Genomic DNA, 17902 nt, shown 5'->3' on the forward strand with positions numbered 1-17902 from the left:
GCCGTATCAATTTATACGGACAGCCAGTACGCTTTCAGCACAGTGCATGTGTTTGCAAAACTGTGGGAGGAGCGTGGAATGGTGACATCGTCTGGAAAGCCAGTGACTCATGCCACTCTCCTAACTGCCCTACTGCAAGCTGTGAAGTTGCCTCAACAAATTGCTATATGCAAATGTGCGGCTCACACCAATGGCTCTGACAGTGTTTCAAAAGGAAATGATTTTGCTGACAGAGCAGCAAAAGAGGCAGCAGCAGCTTCTTCTATTTTTGTTGTACAGGAAACTACTCCGGATTTGCATTTAGGTCGTACACTCTTGCTGACATGCAACAGCAGGCAACAGACAGAGAAAAACAAATGTGGATAGCTAAAGGCGCTGCGTATGCAAATGACTTGTACGTATGACCACAAAAGAAACCCATATTGCCAAAAAATATGTTTAAATGGGCAGCTATTATGAGCCATGGCGTGACGCATGTCTCATCAGGGGGTATGATATCGCAATTGCAATCTATTTTTTGTCTTTATGGGTTCGATGCATATGCAAAACAGCATTGTAGAGCATGCATGATATGTGCAAAACACAACTCACAAGGCAATTTGAGACCCCAAAGAGGTAAATTTCCAACACCACAATATCCCTTTCAAGTGATTCATATGGATTATATACAGCTGAGTAAACATGAAGGGAAGGAATTTTGTTTAGTCATAATTGATGCCTTCTCAAAATGGGTAGAATTGTTCCCTACAAAACATGCAGATTCACTTACAGTGGCTAAGGCATTATGCAAAGACATTATCCCACGTTTTGGGATACCAGAAACAGTCTATTCAGATAATGGAGCGCATTTTGTTAATGCAATAGTGCAATACGTAGGAGAAGCACTACAGGTTAATCTCAAGAATCATTGTGCTTATCATCCACAAAGTGCCGGATTAGTGGAAAGGATGAATGGAACAGTAAAAAACAGACTTAGAAAGACAATGGAGGAAACAGGCAGACCATGGACGCATTGCGTAGATTTGGTAAAAATGTATATAAACATAACTAGTACCATGGGGTTGACACCGTATGAAACATTGTTTGGCAGAAAATATCGATTGCCATATTATGGACAAATTTGGGATGTACCTGAGGAAGCCAATTTGGCGGATTACATGAGAAAAATGTTAGAAGGACAACGAGGGAGAGTTCCAAACACTGATGATCCCATTTCTCCACAGGAGGACCCTAAAGTGGTACCTGGAGACTGGGTGTTGATAAGAAGCATCAAGAGAAAACACTGGCATTCACCTAAATGGGAAGGGCCCTATCAAGTACTACTCACAACACCCACAGCTTTGAAAATTGGGGAAAGAAGTACATGGATTCATTTAACTCACTGTAAGAAAGTCATTTCTGCAGACACAGACAAACAGTAAGAACAGTAGGACAAGACTAGTAATAGTGTGTGAGCTTGGTGTTAAGATCCAGGTTAGACACGAAAGCTAGCAGAAGACATTAAGAAGCCACTGTTCTGAACATAGGTGTGCTGTAGTGTGCAGAAATGGCGAAAGAAAAAAATAAAAAGAACGGGGGTTTCTGGACCCCACGGACAGTCCTTGTTATGCTACTTTTCTTTTTGAATTGGGATTATTATTAAAAGCCATGAGCACGGGACATGATAATAAGGATCACATCCGCAGATTGCAGAGACCAAAAAGAAGTAACAAAGACCCCAGTCCGATAATCAATGCCACAGTACATAGCTGTGATGGGAATAATGCATACCGATTGGTGTACAGGCCTGCATTCCTAGAAATACTTCTGTGATCATCTCTGTACCATATAGTGCTCTTACCCATGGAATGCCGGATGGTGACAGAGGGACTAATTACGGAAATAGTTTCTCATGGTATATGACCAACGATCAACAAGATAGGAGATGGGAAACGTTGGTAGCCGATGAATGGAGTAGATGGACACCAAGATGGGCACAAACCGAGTGGGCTAAGTACCAGAGTCAAAGTCTCAAAATGTATCAAACAGATGATAAGCTGTCTATAGTGGTGAATACTACAGAAAAAGGAACCATATTCCCACCTGATATAGAGGGAGACTGTTGGTTGTTCCTCCTTTGGGTATACAAACAAGGAAAAGATCCGTATTTCCATTTCTTCCTCTGTGAGACAGATAGAGTACAGCAACCAATATTGACCGAATTAAGTACGTCAAAGGGGGTGTCCATACAAGCAAAGGGGGTGCCCATACAAGCAAAGGGGGTGTCTGTACAAGGCACAAAAGACATGAAGGCAGATGACTGGTTCCTAGTAACTACAGGAATTAGTGGACAAAATAACAATTGGCTTTTAATGGCAGAACAAGCAGGACTAGCAGCAAAGAAGGACTGTGTTGTGTGTATGGGACCCAGACCTATATTACAGGTAATACCTGCAGCATTACCCAAAGACTGTCTGCTGACTGCTATGACACAGACATACATTGCGGCAAACAACAAATGTTTTAAGTGGGACAAGATCTATCCAGTGACCAAATTAACTAAGATCAAACCTTTATTCTCAAGCAAAGTTGGGCATGCTAACCATACATGTGTACACTTGACAGGGACAAGTAAGACTTTGGGTAGCTTAAACCACACCGCCTGGTGTAAGAATGTGGTCCATAGTACTCCCACATTCAAACCTGTCGGGAGGAGTGACGTATGGTGGTGGTGTGGGGATAACAGAATCTTTGACAGACTGCCACGAAATGTGTCAGGTTATTGTGCATTAATATCATTATTGTTACCAGTTGAAGCCATACCCATGACCCCTGAAGACGTTACGACATATGCAGCCTCTCTTATTCCTGAAGATTGGCAGAAAGGCGTAGCCAGACATAGAGTGAAAAGAGATTGGAAAGGAGTGGGAAATCCAACATATATTGACGCAATAGGAGTCCCCAGGGGAGTGCCTGACGAGTATAAACTGGTTAATCAAATAGCAGCTGGATTTGAATCTTCCATCTGTTGGTGGTGCTCAATTAATAAAAACGTGGACAGAATAAACTACATCCACTACAATGTACAGAAATTAGGGAATTGGACTGAGGAAGGATTTAAGGCTGTCCATTCACAGTTAGAAGCCACGTCCCTTATGGCCTTCCAGAATCGTATTGCTCTGGATATGTTGTTGGCAGAGAAAGGAGGTGTTTGTGCCATGTTCGGAGAACAATGCTGCACATTCATTCCCAACAACACAGCTGCAGACGGCAGTCTCACTCAAGCCATTGATGGGCTGAGGACGTTGAACAGGAAGATGAAAGAGCACAGTGGAGTAAACACTGAAGGCTGGGATTGGTGGCTGGAAGGGATGGGAAAATGGAGGTCTTTGATTTCTTCACTATTAGTGTCTATAGCAGTATTTGCTGCAATTCTAACATTGTGTGGATGTTGTTGTATTCCATGTCTCCGAGGCCTTGTAAATAGAATGATAACCACAGCAATAAGTCCAGGACCAGGAGGGGGTCCAGCATCATATCCACTTCTGGGGACAGATGACGACAAGGAGGACGATGGCTCTCCTGACCTGTACCCAGACCAATGGACGTATGATGACCCAGACACCGATGATGGTGACAATGATGACATCACCTCTGGGGTGTAAGGCTAGAGAAAACATACCATGATGAACCTCTTACTGAAAATCTCAAAAAGAAGTGCTAAGCTGAGTGATGCCTACTGTATGTTTAACAGGCGATAAACAGGAGGGGAATGTTAAAGATTTTGTATATATGTTATCACTGTTAAACGTTTGTACATTTGCCTTCTTTCTCATGAGAACGGTGTCGTGCTGTTTTGCACTTCACCCTGAGAATGTATGTGTTATTCAACCTTGTTTAGCTTTGTCTTCTTTCTCATGAGAACGGTGTTGTGCTGTTTTGCACTTCACCCTGAGAACGTACGTGTTATTCAACCTTGTTTTAGCTTTGTCTTCTTTCTCATGAGAACGGAGATGTGCTGTTTTGCACCTGTCTTAATGCAATCCTGAGAATTCAATTTTGTTTTAGCACTCTGGGGTCAATCTGAGCTGGGATGAAGGGCTGGATGTACTTATTATTATAATATAACTTTGTTTTCGCAGCCTCTAACGACTGGGAGCAAGAGAACGTTTTGACTATTGTGATGTGGTGTTTAGTGTGAAGGAGTGTGGAAGACAGGACACTTCAGGCAGATGCAGAACAGCTGATACCTGCAACAGACGAACGAGATGTGCTGACCTGAAGTGTTCTTCCTTACAGCTGCACTTATTGACGTATGCGTTTATGTTATGGGAAGAAACTTGTCTTGCGTCATTACCCCCACCCTTAGGACAAGTTTCTTGTTTATGTGATGAGGGCGTCTCTTAATAAAAAGAGCGGAAAAGCAGGCCAGACTTTAGTGTAGCCTTGGTGTACAGCCTGGCCGCACTCCGCGCGTAAAATTTGACTTTCTGTCTCACTGGTGTTTCTTGACTCTGTTTGTCTTGTTAAAGGTTTGAAAAATGTTTGGAGGAGAAAATACCCAACAAGGTGTTCCGGGCACGTCCCACTGGGAGGAGGCCCCGGGGAAGACCCAGGACATGCTGGAGGGACTACATCTCTCGGCTGGCTTGGGAACGCCTTGGGGTTCCCCCAGAGGAGCTGAAGGAGGTGTGTGTGGATCGGGAGGTCTGGGCGGCTTTGCTTGAGCTGCTGCCCCCGCGACTCGACTCCAGATAAAGCGGAAGAAAATGGATGGATGGATGGATGGATGGATGCATGGATTGCTTTATTTGAGTTGAGGCTACATGCATTTATTAAATGGAAGTCCTGCTCATAATTGAATTGAGTTCATCCAATGAGTCATTTTGTTAGTGTACATGGATATTGAAACACTTCTCCAGACATAAATACGAGGTCTGTTAGAAAAGTTTCCGACCTTTTTATTTTTTTCAAAAACTATATGGATTTGAATCATGTGCGCTTGCATCAGCCAAGCTTGTACCTTCGTGCGCATGCGTGAGTTTTTTCACGCCTGTCGGTTGCATCATTCACCTGTGGGCAGGCTTTGAGTGAGCACTGGTCCAGCCCCCTCATCGGATTTTCATTGTCAGGGAAATGGCTGAGCGACTGCCGCTTTGCTCCATGAAAATTTTCTCAGAAACTGTGTGAGACAGCCAGGTGGAAACCAGTCGCAAAATTCAGATGGCTTTCGGTGAAGATTCTATCGGCGTCACACAGATTAAGGAGGATTACAATGGATTAAAGACGGCCCACAGCGGCGGAGGGCGCGCTGCGCTTCGAGCGGCCATCGACAGGCTTAAACGACCAGATCATTTCCAAAGTGAAGGCTGTGTTGATCCGGGACGTTGTGTGACTACCAGAGAAATTGCAGAAAATGTGGACATCAGCACTTTTGCGGCACATTCCACTATTACAGGAGATTTTGTAATGAAAGACGTGCAAAGGAATTCGCGCATCGGGACGGAGCCGCTCATGGCGCACAACAAAAAAACACCTCTGTGTTGGAAGTCTCACAGGACATGTTGTGACATGCCCACCTATTACACAATTTCTCGGATACTCACTCGACTGAAAAGCCACCGAATGCCGCCTGAATCTTCCGAATGGTTTCCAACATGGAGGTGTTTGTTGTGCGCCATGAGCAGCTCTGTCCCGACGCGCGAATTCCTCCCCACGTCTTTCATTACAAAATCTCCTGTAACAGTGGAATGTGCCGCAAAAGTGCTGATGTCCACATTTTCTGCGATTTCTCTGGTAGCCACACGACGTCTCGGATCAACACAGCCTTCACTTTGGAAATGATCTGGTAATTTCAGCCTGTCGATGGCCGCTCGAAGCGCAGCGCGCCCTCCGCCACTGTGGGCCGTCTTTAATCCAGTTGTAATCCTCCTTAATCTGTGTGACGCCGATAGACTCTTCACCGAAAGCCATCTGAATTTTCAGAATGGTTTCCACCTGGCTGTCTCACACAGTTTCTGAAAACATTTTCATGGAGCAAAGCAGCAGTCGCTCAGCCATTTTCCTGACAATGAAAATCCGACGAGGGGGCTGGACCAGTGCTCACTCAAAGCCTGCCCACAGGCGAATGATGCAACCGACAGGCGTGGACAAACTCACGCATGCGCACGAAGGTTCAAGCTTGGCTGATGCAAGCGCACATGATCCAAATCCATATAGTTTTTGAAAAAAATAAAAAGGTCGGATACTTTTCTAACAGACCTCGTATAGTTATTTGTACTTTTACTGTATATGGTGGTGTGTAGCATGCCCACAGTGTGGATCATCACACTGACACTTTTCAGTATTCATTCATTTACCACTAATCAACCAAGTTTACTTTGCTTAATTAAAATTATATTTCAGTCTTGAATCAGTTAATTAAACTTAACCGTTTTAAGGCAATCAGTTCCTTGACGTGAAGGTGAATTATAGCATCAGATTCTATAGCGTAAAGGACTCTTAAAGCATTGCAAAGCATATTAAGCATGCTTCATGTAATCAAATGTGAAAACAGACGAATGGCAAATTCACACCGTAGAAATGAACTCGGGCATGCAGATGATTATTGATGCAAGCAGAAGGGGCACTGAGTCTTATTCAAGTGGTTTATTAAATTTTACTCATTCCAAAGCCCCACAGCATCACAGCAGTGTAATCACACCAACATACTCACTCACCTTCCAATGCATGGTTGCCAAAGCACTCATGGTTGGCTGCAAGACATCATTCTGTCAGTCAGTGCATGAGAAAATTGAAATCACAGTTCCTGTGGACTTACAAGTACATAACAAGTCTTGCCTCGATTAGCATGCATTATGGTGTGATCAAGCTGTTTCAACAAGCGAGGCGCAAAAAAAGTTCTGGACATGCACAAATCCACGCATACGGTACCAGTCTCACCTCTGCACAGAGGCAGCGGTCCACTCCAAAACGATGGATTTCCAAGGATGCACTTAATTGCGACTTCGCCAATGAGCTCATAACCCTGGTAACAGACAAAGGTGAGCGACTCTCCAGGCAGGTAAAGCCGCTTTGACAGAATCTGGTAGCCGTTGTCAGGGAGACCGGGGTTCTCACAGGAAACAGACTCCTCAGCTGGAAAGAAGGAGGAGAAAAAGGAAAGCTGGATGGATCCCGTTGCCTTTCTCAGCATGAATAAGAGGTTTTGCGTCACCACTCCACTGACAGATTTGACAGGCTCCACATGAGGGGACATGACTCATGGATAATCTCCTCCCCCTCCTCCAGGTGGCAGAGGGCTGATTGGTATGGCACATTAGCACTTCATTTACATATCAAACACTTCACACAAACGTTAATAACCCTGAAAATGTATGAATGCGCTCCATCATCAGTGATGAGATGAAAATACAGGAGATGAAGCATCACCTCTGACAGGTTAGGACTTGGAGATCTGAAGAAGAATGACAAAAGCTGAGTGTTTGGTGCAAGAGTTCATACAAATGACCTCATGTTCGAATCCACACAGTCAAAAAAACCCAAAAAACTGATGCATTGGATAAACTCAATTCAATTATGTGCAGGATTTCCATCTAATAAATATATGTAGTCCCAACTCAAGTAAAACACATTCATGCAAGATAATTTCAATTAATTCAGTGAGTCAATTGTTTGTGTGATACACAAAAAAAAACTGACTCAGTGGATTGGATTCCATCTAATAAATATATGTCGTCCCAACTCAAATGACATTATCTTGCATGGACGTGTATTATTTGAGTTGGGGCAACATATATTTATTAGATGGAAATCCTGCACATAATTGAATTGAGTTCATCCAATGAGTCACTTGTTTGTGTGATACACTCAAAAAACTGACTCAATGGATTGGATTCCATCTAATAAATATATGTAGTCCCAACTCAAATAAAACACATTCATGCAAGATAATTTAAATTAATTCAGTGAGTCATTTGTTTGTGTTATACACACACACACACACACACAAAAAAAACTGACTCATTGGATTGGATTCCATCTAATAAGTATATTTTGTCCCAACTCAGTTAAATTACATTATCTTGCATTGATGTGTTTTATTTGAGTTGGGACTACATATATTTATTAGATGGGAATCTTGCACATAATTGATTTGAGTTCATCCAAATAGCCATTTTTTGAGTGCAACAACAAAAAAGTTAATAGGTTTCTCCAGTGAGACAGTAAAAAACAAACAAACAAACAAAGAAAAAAAAACTTACAGACACAGTGAGGAAGGCGGGACGTCCACACAGGGGTTCCCGGCTCGCGGCCATAGCAGGTGATAGTGGCGCCACCCTGGAGGACGAATCCAGGACTGCAGCTGTACTGAATGGTTGTACCCACTAGGAGTTTGGAGTCTGACAGAGACCTGGTGGAGTGCTCCACATGGCCGGGATCCGAGCAGTACATGACTTTAAGAACAGGGACAACAAAGGAGAGTATTTATAAAGTGTACACAGTTATGAAAAGTCTGTGAGCTGCTTCTTCCATCTGGCTTAAAAGGGTGCACAGGTACGAGTGCCGCTAAAAATTCCTGCCTCCTACGTGACTATTTCAATAACAAGTAAGATAGTCTCATGACTCACATATCTGCAGTGTCGATAGTTTTCCATGTAATCACCTTCCCTTTCCACAGACTTAGGCCAACGCAGGACATATTTAGGGATCCTATCGGTGAGGAAATCGAGTGTCTTCTCTCAGCACCAGCGATGCACAGCTGCTTGCACCTCTGCATCACCCATGTAAAGGTGTCCAATGCACTGTCATGCTGAAAAATTGTGTCTTTTTCCAGACAAATCCCCTTCAAGCTTTTGCAAAGTGTCAACAAATTGATTGGAGTTGAATATCTGTCAGGACTATGCTATCAGGCCTGTAGTTCATGCTGTGTATCTGTGGCTGTTTTGCGGTGCCTACTATGGCCCTGGTCATGCAGATTCACCATGAGTCCTTACCCACCTCCGGACTGTACTGACGTCCATATAGGCACCACCACAGACAGCACTCATTTGTGGAAGAATGTGTGCACAACCAATAATTCAATAGTAGCACATTTTTTCAAATGCATGTCCATGTTTTTTTTTACCGACGACTGTGTACATTTGTTACCTCAAAGGCAAAAAAAATGTTTGGTGTTGCGATATCAGTCAGTAAAGAGTTCCTCTTGTACCACCTTCACTTCCATATCTTTCTTCTTATTGAAATAATCACGCTGGAGGCAGAACTTTTCAATCCACTCTCATATTATTCCTCGTCATCATTTTCATAGACGGTGAACTTGGTTGCTCAGTGGACTGATTTCACTGTGTGTTCTGACACCCCGACCTGTACCTGACATTGAATAAAGAACTTTGTATTCACCAGTCGTGTCGTTGCTGATGGATCCCCAGTCATGCTAAAACCATTAAACATCTGATTCACATCAAAAGTATTCTTCTTTCTAAACAACACTGATCATTCCACCATGTTGTGGAATAGGCTGAAAAGCTTTTGAGCAATGGAAATGTCTCAAGATGGTTCATCTTGACAGGTTAAACAAACATACGTACAGTGCATCCCTCTACCAGGGTTCAACAGTCCTCTATTTACTTGCTATTGATATTTTTGTTCTGTCTTGTTCTTTGTTCAATGTAACAGATATCATCTCATCTTTGACATTCTTAGGTCCTGATTCCTGATCACTCACATGTGTTTCTGATTGCTGACCTTTGATCCAGGTGACTCATCTTTGATTGCTGATCTTGTCTTGATGTTTGATGCCCAAGTGCAAACAATTTATCCTGATCACTGAATTTTGACCCATATCGCTAACAATTGATCCTCATCACTCATCTTTTATCCACAACTTTGATCCTGATCATGATGTCATGGTGGACAATGGTCACTGACCTTTGAACCTTGTCAAGTCTGTGTTGTCTTTCTGTCTCTCCGGGTTTCAGTTTGGCCTTTGATTCTGATTCCTGAACTTTGATCCTCATCTTTGAGCGTGATGACTCATGGCAGACCCTAGTCACTGATCTTTGAGCCTCATCAAGGATTTTGTTTTTCTGTTTGTGTCTTTTAATCATGTAATCAGGATCACAATCAAATATTAGAAGCAGGATGATTATTAAAGGAATCAAGATCAACGGAACTGGTTCCACATAAATATTTGATCTGCTCTTTGACCCAACTCCTACCTCTCCACCAAATTTTGTTCAATCCATTCATGTCCAAACAAGCAAACAAACACACAAATTGCAACAAAAACATGACCTCTTTGGAGGAGGTAATAAGAACAATGAATGGAAACCAACATACAGTGAGGAAAATAAGTATTTGAACACCCTGCGAAGTTCTCCCACTTAGAAATCATGGAGGGGTCAGAAATTTACATCTTAGGTGCATGTCCACTGTGAAAGACATAATCTACGTGGTCTGTCCATAAATTAACGGTCCTTTTTATTTTTTTTTTAAACTATATGGATTTCATTCATATGTTTTTACGTCAGACATGCTTGAATCCTTGTGCGCATGCGTGAGTTTTTCCATGCCTGTCGGTGACGTCATTCGCCTGTGAGCACGCCTTGTGGAAGGAGTGGTCCCGCCCCCTCATCGGATTTTCATTGTCTGGAAATGGCGGAATGAAAAGGACTTTTTTTCCATCAGAATTTTTTCAGAAGCTGTTAGAGACTGGCACCTGGAAACCATTCGAAAAATTTATCTGGCTTTCAGTGAAAATTTTACGGGCTTCACAGAGAATAAGGACTTTAACTACAGGTTTAAGGACCCCTTTAAGGACGGTCGGTGCGCCGCGCTGCGAGCTGCGACGATGCGGCACAAACCACTGGATCATTTCTAAGCTGATGGCTCTGTGGATACGAGCCAGTCGTGTGCTCTTTCTCTGGTTATCACAAGACCTGGACATCAGCCATTTTCCGGCAGATTTCACTTTTAACAAGAGATTTTGTCATGGAAAGCCGCGCGGAGGCTTCGCGCGTCACGACCGATTCGCTGATGAAGCGAGACAAAGGAACACCTCCGTTTCGCAGTGTTAGAGGACAAGTTCAGACATGTCCAGCTCTCCACAAGTTCTCTTATACTCACTCGACTGGTAAGCACTGACAGCCGAGATAGACATGTCCCAACTTATCCTCTAACACTCCAAAACGGAGGTGTTCCTTTGTCTCTTAAAGCTGTAGTTAAAGTCCTTATTCTCTGTGAAGCCCGTAAAATTTTCACTGAAAGCCAGATAAATTTTTCGAATGGTTTCTAGGTGCCAGTCTCTAACAGCTTCTGAAAAAATTCTGATGGAAAAAAAGTCCTTTTCATTCCGCCATTTCCAGACAATGAAAATCCGACGAGGGGGCGGGACCACTCCTTCCACAAGGCGTGCTCACAGGCGATTGACGTCACCGACAGGCGTGGAAAAACTCACGCATGCGCACGAGGGTTCAAGCATGTCTGACGTAAAAACATATGAATGAAATCCATATAGTTTTTGAAAAAAATAAAAAGGTACGATACTTTATGGACAGACCTCGTAAAAAAAAAAGGAAAAAAAAAAAACAGAAATCACAATGTAGGATTTTTTTAATAATTTATTTGTATGTTCCTGCTGCAAATAAGTATTTGAACACCAACCAACCAGCAAGAATTCTGGCTCACACAGACCTGTTAATTTTTCTTTAAGAAGCCCTCTTATTCTGCACTCTTTACCTGTATTAATTGCACCTGTTTGAACTTGTTACCTGTATAAAAGACACCTGTTCATACACACAATCAATTACACTCCAACCTGTCCACCATACCCAAGACCAAAGAGCTGTCTAAGGACACCAGGAACAAAACTGTGGACCTGCACAAGGCTGGGATGGACTAAAGGAGAACAGGCAAGCAGCTTGGTAGAAGACAACTGTTATGATTATTTATTAGAAAGTGAAAGAAACACATGATGACTGTCAATCTCCCTCAGTCTGGGATTCTATGCAAGATCTCACTTTGTGGGGTAAGGGTGATTCTGAGAAAGCTCAGAACTACACAGGAGGACCTGGTCAATGACCTGAGGAGAGCTGGGACCACAGTCACAAAGATTACATTAGTAACACATGATGCTGTCATGGTTTAAAATCCTGCAGGGCAGCAAGGTCCCCCTGCTCAAGCCAGCACATGTCCAGGCCCATTTGAAGTTCACCAGTGACCATCTGGATGATCCAGAGGAGGCATGGGAGAAGGTCATGTGGTCAGATTAGACCAAACTAGAGCTTTTTGGAATCAACTCCACTTACCATGTTTAGAGGATGAGAACAACCCCAAGAAAACCATCCCAACCGTGAAGCATGGGGGTGGAAACATCATACTCTGGGGGTGTTCTTCTGCAAAGGGGGCAGGACGACTGCACCATATTGAAGGGAGGATGGATGGGGTCATGTATTGCGAGATTTTGCCAAACAACCTCCTTCCCTCAGTAAGAGCTTTGAAGATGGGTCATGGCTGGGTCTTCCAGCATGACAATGACCCAAACACACAGCCAGGGCAACTAAGGAGGGGCTCCATAAGAAGCATTTCAAGGTCCTGGAGTGGCCTGGCCAGTCTCCAGACCTGAACTCAATAGAAAATCTTTGGAGGGAGCTGAAACTCCAAACCTGAAAGATTTGGAGAAGATCTGTATGGATGAGTGGGCCAAAATCCCTGTTGCACTGTGTGAAAACTTGGTGAAGAACTACAGGAAACGTTTGACCTCTGTAATTGCAAACAAAGGCTATTGTACCAAATATTAACATTGATTTTCACAAGTGTTCAAATACTTATTTGCAGCAGTAACATACAAATGAATTATTAAAAAAAATCATACATTGTGATTTCCGGATTTTTTTTTTTTTAGATTATGTCACTCACAGTGGACATGCACCTAAGACAAAAATTTCAGACCCCTCCATGATTTTTAAGTGGGAGAACATGCAAAATCGCAGGGTGTTCAAATATTTATTTTCCTCACTGTATTGCTAATATGATGGATCCACCAATATTTGTAGAGATCTGCTTAAAATGTTCTGTAAAATAAGCTTCCAAAGAGATCAACACCTGGTATCTCAGATACTTCTTGTTGGAGGTCATACCATACATTTTCATGAATAAATAAGAATGGAACTCACTCTTTTCACAGAATGGGGGCTGTGAGCTCCAGTAGAGGTCCAACTGACACGTGAGGGTCTCCCGTCCCACCAGGTCATAACCGGGATCACACTGGTAAGTGATACGAGCCCCCCGCACCAACGCAACATGGGACGTTGTCTTCCAGCCGTTCTGGATCTCAGGCAGGTCTGGACAGGAGTCATTTCGGGACACCTCTGTTTACAATGGAGAGAGACAAATTTAAAAAAAAGTTGCTGAATGCATTCAAAATGTGGACTCAGCTAAAGGAAAATCATTTTCTCTTTCACAGGACTTGTAAAGATTAAACAGTAAATAGGACAAATAGCAATGGTCCCTGCAAAAAGTTTCTGGAGGTTGTCCTGTTTAGAGCATGTGTATACTCACAGTTTTTTTGTATGCACATTTCTGCACACTCATTTGTGGGCACATCTCAAAGACCCATCACCTATTGCAAGCACATCTACTACAGTCCCACAAGCCCCCCTACCCATTGCAGGAATGTCCCACACCTCCAACCCGTTGATGTTTGCAGGTCTTTTGATGCTAGATGGGGCTACATGTACCCCCAACTAAATATGTGCTATGACGTCCTGAAATTACTAAATAACATGTCCATCTGGAACTTACAAAGGTTTGGTCCAAATGATATTGCATCAAGATGTGACCCCAGAATCTTCACCCAAGTTGACATGGCTCAGTTACCAGATAAGTGAGTGAATCATAACAGCTACTGTGAAGGACAGACCACTGGACTTTCTTCCAGGTGTACTTACATCATAAACTCATTGACTGAGGAGTTTAGCATTATATCGTCCAGCATTCTATACATGTACAGTAAAATGGAATCGGTAATGATTAAGTGTCCTCAACACTTCTCAAGTGACATTTGGTGGAATCTAGTAAAAACACCTCCAGTCAGTGCTAAAGCTTTTTTTAAATACCAACAATTATGAGTGATTTTCAATTTAATTTTCAATTTATTTTCATTTATATAGCGCCAAATCACAACAGAGTTGCCTCAAGGCACTTCACACAAGTAAGGTCTAACCTTACTAACCTCCAGAGCAGCAGTGGTAAGGAAAAACTCCCTCTGATGAAGAAACCTCAAGCAGACCAGACTCAAAGGGGTGACCCTCTGCTTGGGCCATGCTACAGACATAAATTACAGAACAATTCACAAAAACAAATACACAAGAAATGCTGTTGGTGCACAGGACAGGAGGGTTTTCAGCACAAATACCGCACCCATCTCTGGATGGAGCTGCACCTTAAACAGAGAGAGAGGGAAAAAAACAGAATCAGGACAAGACAAGAAATACAGTATAATTTGCCAGCATTAAACAACAAGAAAAATAGGATACGAAAGTGATCGCTGGCCACAAGCCCTAAGCTTCACAAAAAGACCCAGAATTTATGTAAAGTTGAGGCCGCGGCACGGTCCGTTTCCTAATAAAATGAATTAAAAGACTAAAAAGCGCAGAACTATACTATGCCAGTATGCTAGCCATACGAAAGGGAAAATAAGTGTGTCTTAGGTGTGGACTTGAAAGTCTCCACAGAATCTGACTGTTTTATTGATGCGGGGAGAGCATTCCACAGAACAGGGGCATGATAAGAGAAAACTCTATGACCTGCAGACTTCTTATTCACCCTTTGGACACTAAGTAATCCTGCACCCTGAGAATGCAAAGACTGGGCCGGTACGTAAGGTTTAATTAGGTCAGCTAGGTAGGGAGGTAACAGTCCGTGAACAGTTTTATAGACGAGTAGCAGAACCTTAAAATCTGATCTCACTGGGACAGGAAGCCAGTGAAGGGATGTCAAAATGGGTGTAATGTGGTCGAACTTTCTGCTTTGTGTCAAACGTCTGGCAGCAGCATTTTGAACCAATTGGAGAGCCCTAATGCTGTCCTGCAGTAAACCAGAAAATAGAACATTGTAGTAGTCCAATCCAGAAGAGATAAATGCATGGACCAGGGTCTCAGCATCAGCTACAGACAGGATTGGACGAATCTTCGCTATATTTCGCAGGTGGAAGAAAGCAGTCCTTGTAATATTTCTAATGTGGAGGTCAAAAAAAAATTACCCCAAGGTTCCTCACTTTGTCAGTGTGATGTATGACACACGAGCTTAGGCTAAGCGTTAACTGGACAAGTTGATGGCGATGTCTCACTGGACCAAGAACCATCATTTCAGTCTTAGAATTTAAAAGTAGGAAGTTTCTAGACATCCAACTTGTCACTGATACAAGACAATCTTCTAAGGATTTTATGTGAATGAGATTACCAGCAGTTATCAGCATGTATAACTGAGTATCATCAGCATAACAGTGAAAGGTAATCCCAAACAATCCAAAAATATTAGACTATTGAACTGAGGATGGCCGACCAACAGGTTGGTTAATAATAATGTACAGGCTATTATCACTTTGCATCTCGGAGGATGTAATTTTTATCATTTTACTTTTTTCATGTATTAAATCACCCCTATGTACAAACATAAATAAAAAAAAATGTTCTAGTCCTGCCACTGGAAGGAATGGCTGTATTCACATTATGAGTTTATTTCTGGAGATACATGAACAAAATGGGTTAAACATATTTGTCATATTTGGACAGTTTGAATGTGAATGATTTAGTTATGACCTAAATCAGTGCTTTCCAATCCTGGTCCTCAGAACCCAAATCACTGCACATTTTCCATTTGTCCCAGATTTACACTGACCAGGGAGCTCATGTACTAAGACTTGCGTGGATTTACTGCTGAAACATGGCATATGCTAAAACCAAGAATCTGGCGTAAGCACAAAAATATCCAGAAATATCAAAGTGTCCATACGCATGGATCAAACCATGTTCCATTAGTACATCCCACTGAACGTGCAATTGAGCACACAGGCACAGGCAGCCATACCAAGCTCCTCCCTTTCCACACCCCTATTTAAATATGCAAATGCATATAAATAGGCCCTTGGAGCTGAGAATTCCCCTCCATCAGATCTGTCAACATGAAGACAGAAAAGAAATTATACAGAATGTGAGCTACAGATGATGGAAATGGCGTGGAGACATGCAGAGATAGTTTATTTGGTACCCAGTCACACGGAATAAACATGAAACTGAAAAAATGTTAGTGGGAGCATGTGTGTGGGAGGCCGCTGTGAGCTCTAAGCATCGCACACACACGGAAGTTAAAAAAAACAGAGGTGTGCAGCGGCTGACAGTGTGTGACATTCACAACGTTACACGTGTTTATTGACAAATACTGAACACACAGAGACAATCGAGGACCTGTTAACAATCTGTAGCTCTAGTTTCACCATCAAGAAAAAAACATTAATAAGAACAAAATACATATTTGAATACAGACATGCCCAAATGTGCCTGCGCTGGATTTCGTTGGATTACACAAATACATTATTTAACCATGCAACCACCCACTGTGTAAAGTGCTAGCCTGCTTGTTCCCAACCCAATGCATTTGCGCATTACATATGACTTGAAAACTGATGGAATGAAATTGTTTCCTATTAAGAAAAACAAATTCATCATGTGATTGTGCCTTAGGCGTGTAGTCAATAGCTCCAGTTGCTTTAGGGAAAGGGTTACGCTTTAATGTTAGAATGTGATGTACCTGGATCACATTTGGATGATTGCCTTCCACACAACTGCCATGGCTTGGCGCAAGGTTGACTGGCACACTCCTGACCGATCGGCCAGCTCCCGCTGGTATGCCCCTGTTGCCAGGAACCCCAGTGTGGTCAGCACCTGTGTGCGCACAGACAACCCCTAACTCATCGCCGTATTGTGCTCTGGGCTGACTGCACACAACTCCAGTAACAGTGGCCCTGGTACATTAAATTGGCTTATGAGCCAATTATCTTCATTTGCAAGTACATGCTCACATTCCCTGTCTACACGCTCACCTCAGATTGCACTGTTTGCAAGGTCCTCTAACAATGCTAAAGCAGCCATTGTTAGTGCCATTTTCCTCATCACTTTGCACGGACAAAATCTGTTATATGTATAAAATGGCCAAAATCAGTTATACGAGGTATCTTATAAAACTAACTGGCAGTTTTATTAAAAAAAAAAAAAAAAACTAAATGGATTTGAATGACATGCGATTACACCAATCATGCTTGAACCCTCGTGCGCATGCGTGAGTTTTTTCACGCGTGTCGGTGACATCATTTCCCGGTGGGCAGGCTTTGAGTGAGCACTGGTCCTGCCTCTCGGCTGAATTCCTTTGTTTGAGACGCTGCTCGAGACGGCGCGCGTTGCTTTATCAAACTTTTTTCTGGACCTGTGAGGAATATCCGAGTGGACACTATTCGAGAAATTCAGCTGGTTTTCGGTGAAAAGTTTAACGGCTGATGAGAGATTATGGGGTGTTTCTGTCACTTTAAGGACTTCCCACGGAGCGGGACGTCGCGCAGCGCTCCCAGGCGACGTCGTCTGGCTGTTTCGAGCTGAAATCTTCCTAATTTAAGGCTCTGTTGACCCAGGACGTCATGAGAGAATAGAGAAGATTCATAAGAGGCCGGCATGAGGAGTTTATGCGAACATTCCACTGTTAAAGGTCATTTTGTAATGAAAGAACGTGCGCGCAAATTCGCCGAGTCATTTCCATGACGACTCGGCGAATCTGTGTGCGCCGCGACAGGAAAAACACCTCCGTGTTGAAAACCATTTGTAAAATTCAGGCGGCTTTTGATGGCTTTCAACAAGTGAGTAACTGAGAAATT

At 42.9% G+C, this 17902-nt stretch overlaps 1 protein-coding gene across 3 annotated transcripts in view; it reads right to left on the reverse strand.

Annotated features, from left to right (window-relative positions):
- Positions 1-17902, reverse strand: part of LOC117528955 (seizure 6-like protein) — a 284224-nt gene that overhangs the window by 36055 nt on the left and 230267 nt on the right. For all 3 annotated transcript variants that reach the window (XM_034191610.1, XM_034191608.1, XM_034191609.1), the window contains 4 exons: positions 13155-13349; positions 8244-8435; positions 6922-7116; positions 6699-6734 (listed from right to left, as the gene is read on the reverse strand). In XM_034191610.1, coding sequence (XP_034047501.1) covers positions 6699-6734; positions 6922-7116; positions 8244-8435; positions 13155-13349 — 618 coding nt within the window. The remainder of the gene's footprint in view (positions 1-6698; positions 6735-6921; positions 7117-8243; positions 8436-13154; positions 13350-17902) is intronic.

Source organism: Thalassophryne amazonica, chromosome 17 (genome assembly GCF_902500255.1).
Source record: "Thalassophryne amazonica chromosome 17, fThaAma1.1, whole genome shotgun sequence".
Classification (NCBI taxonomy): Eukaryota; Metazoa; Chordata; class Actinopteri; order Batrachoidiformes; family Batrachoididae; genus Thalassophryne; species Thalassophryne amazonica.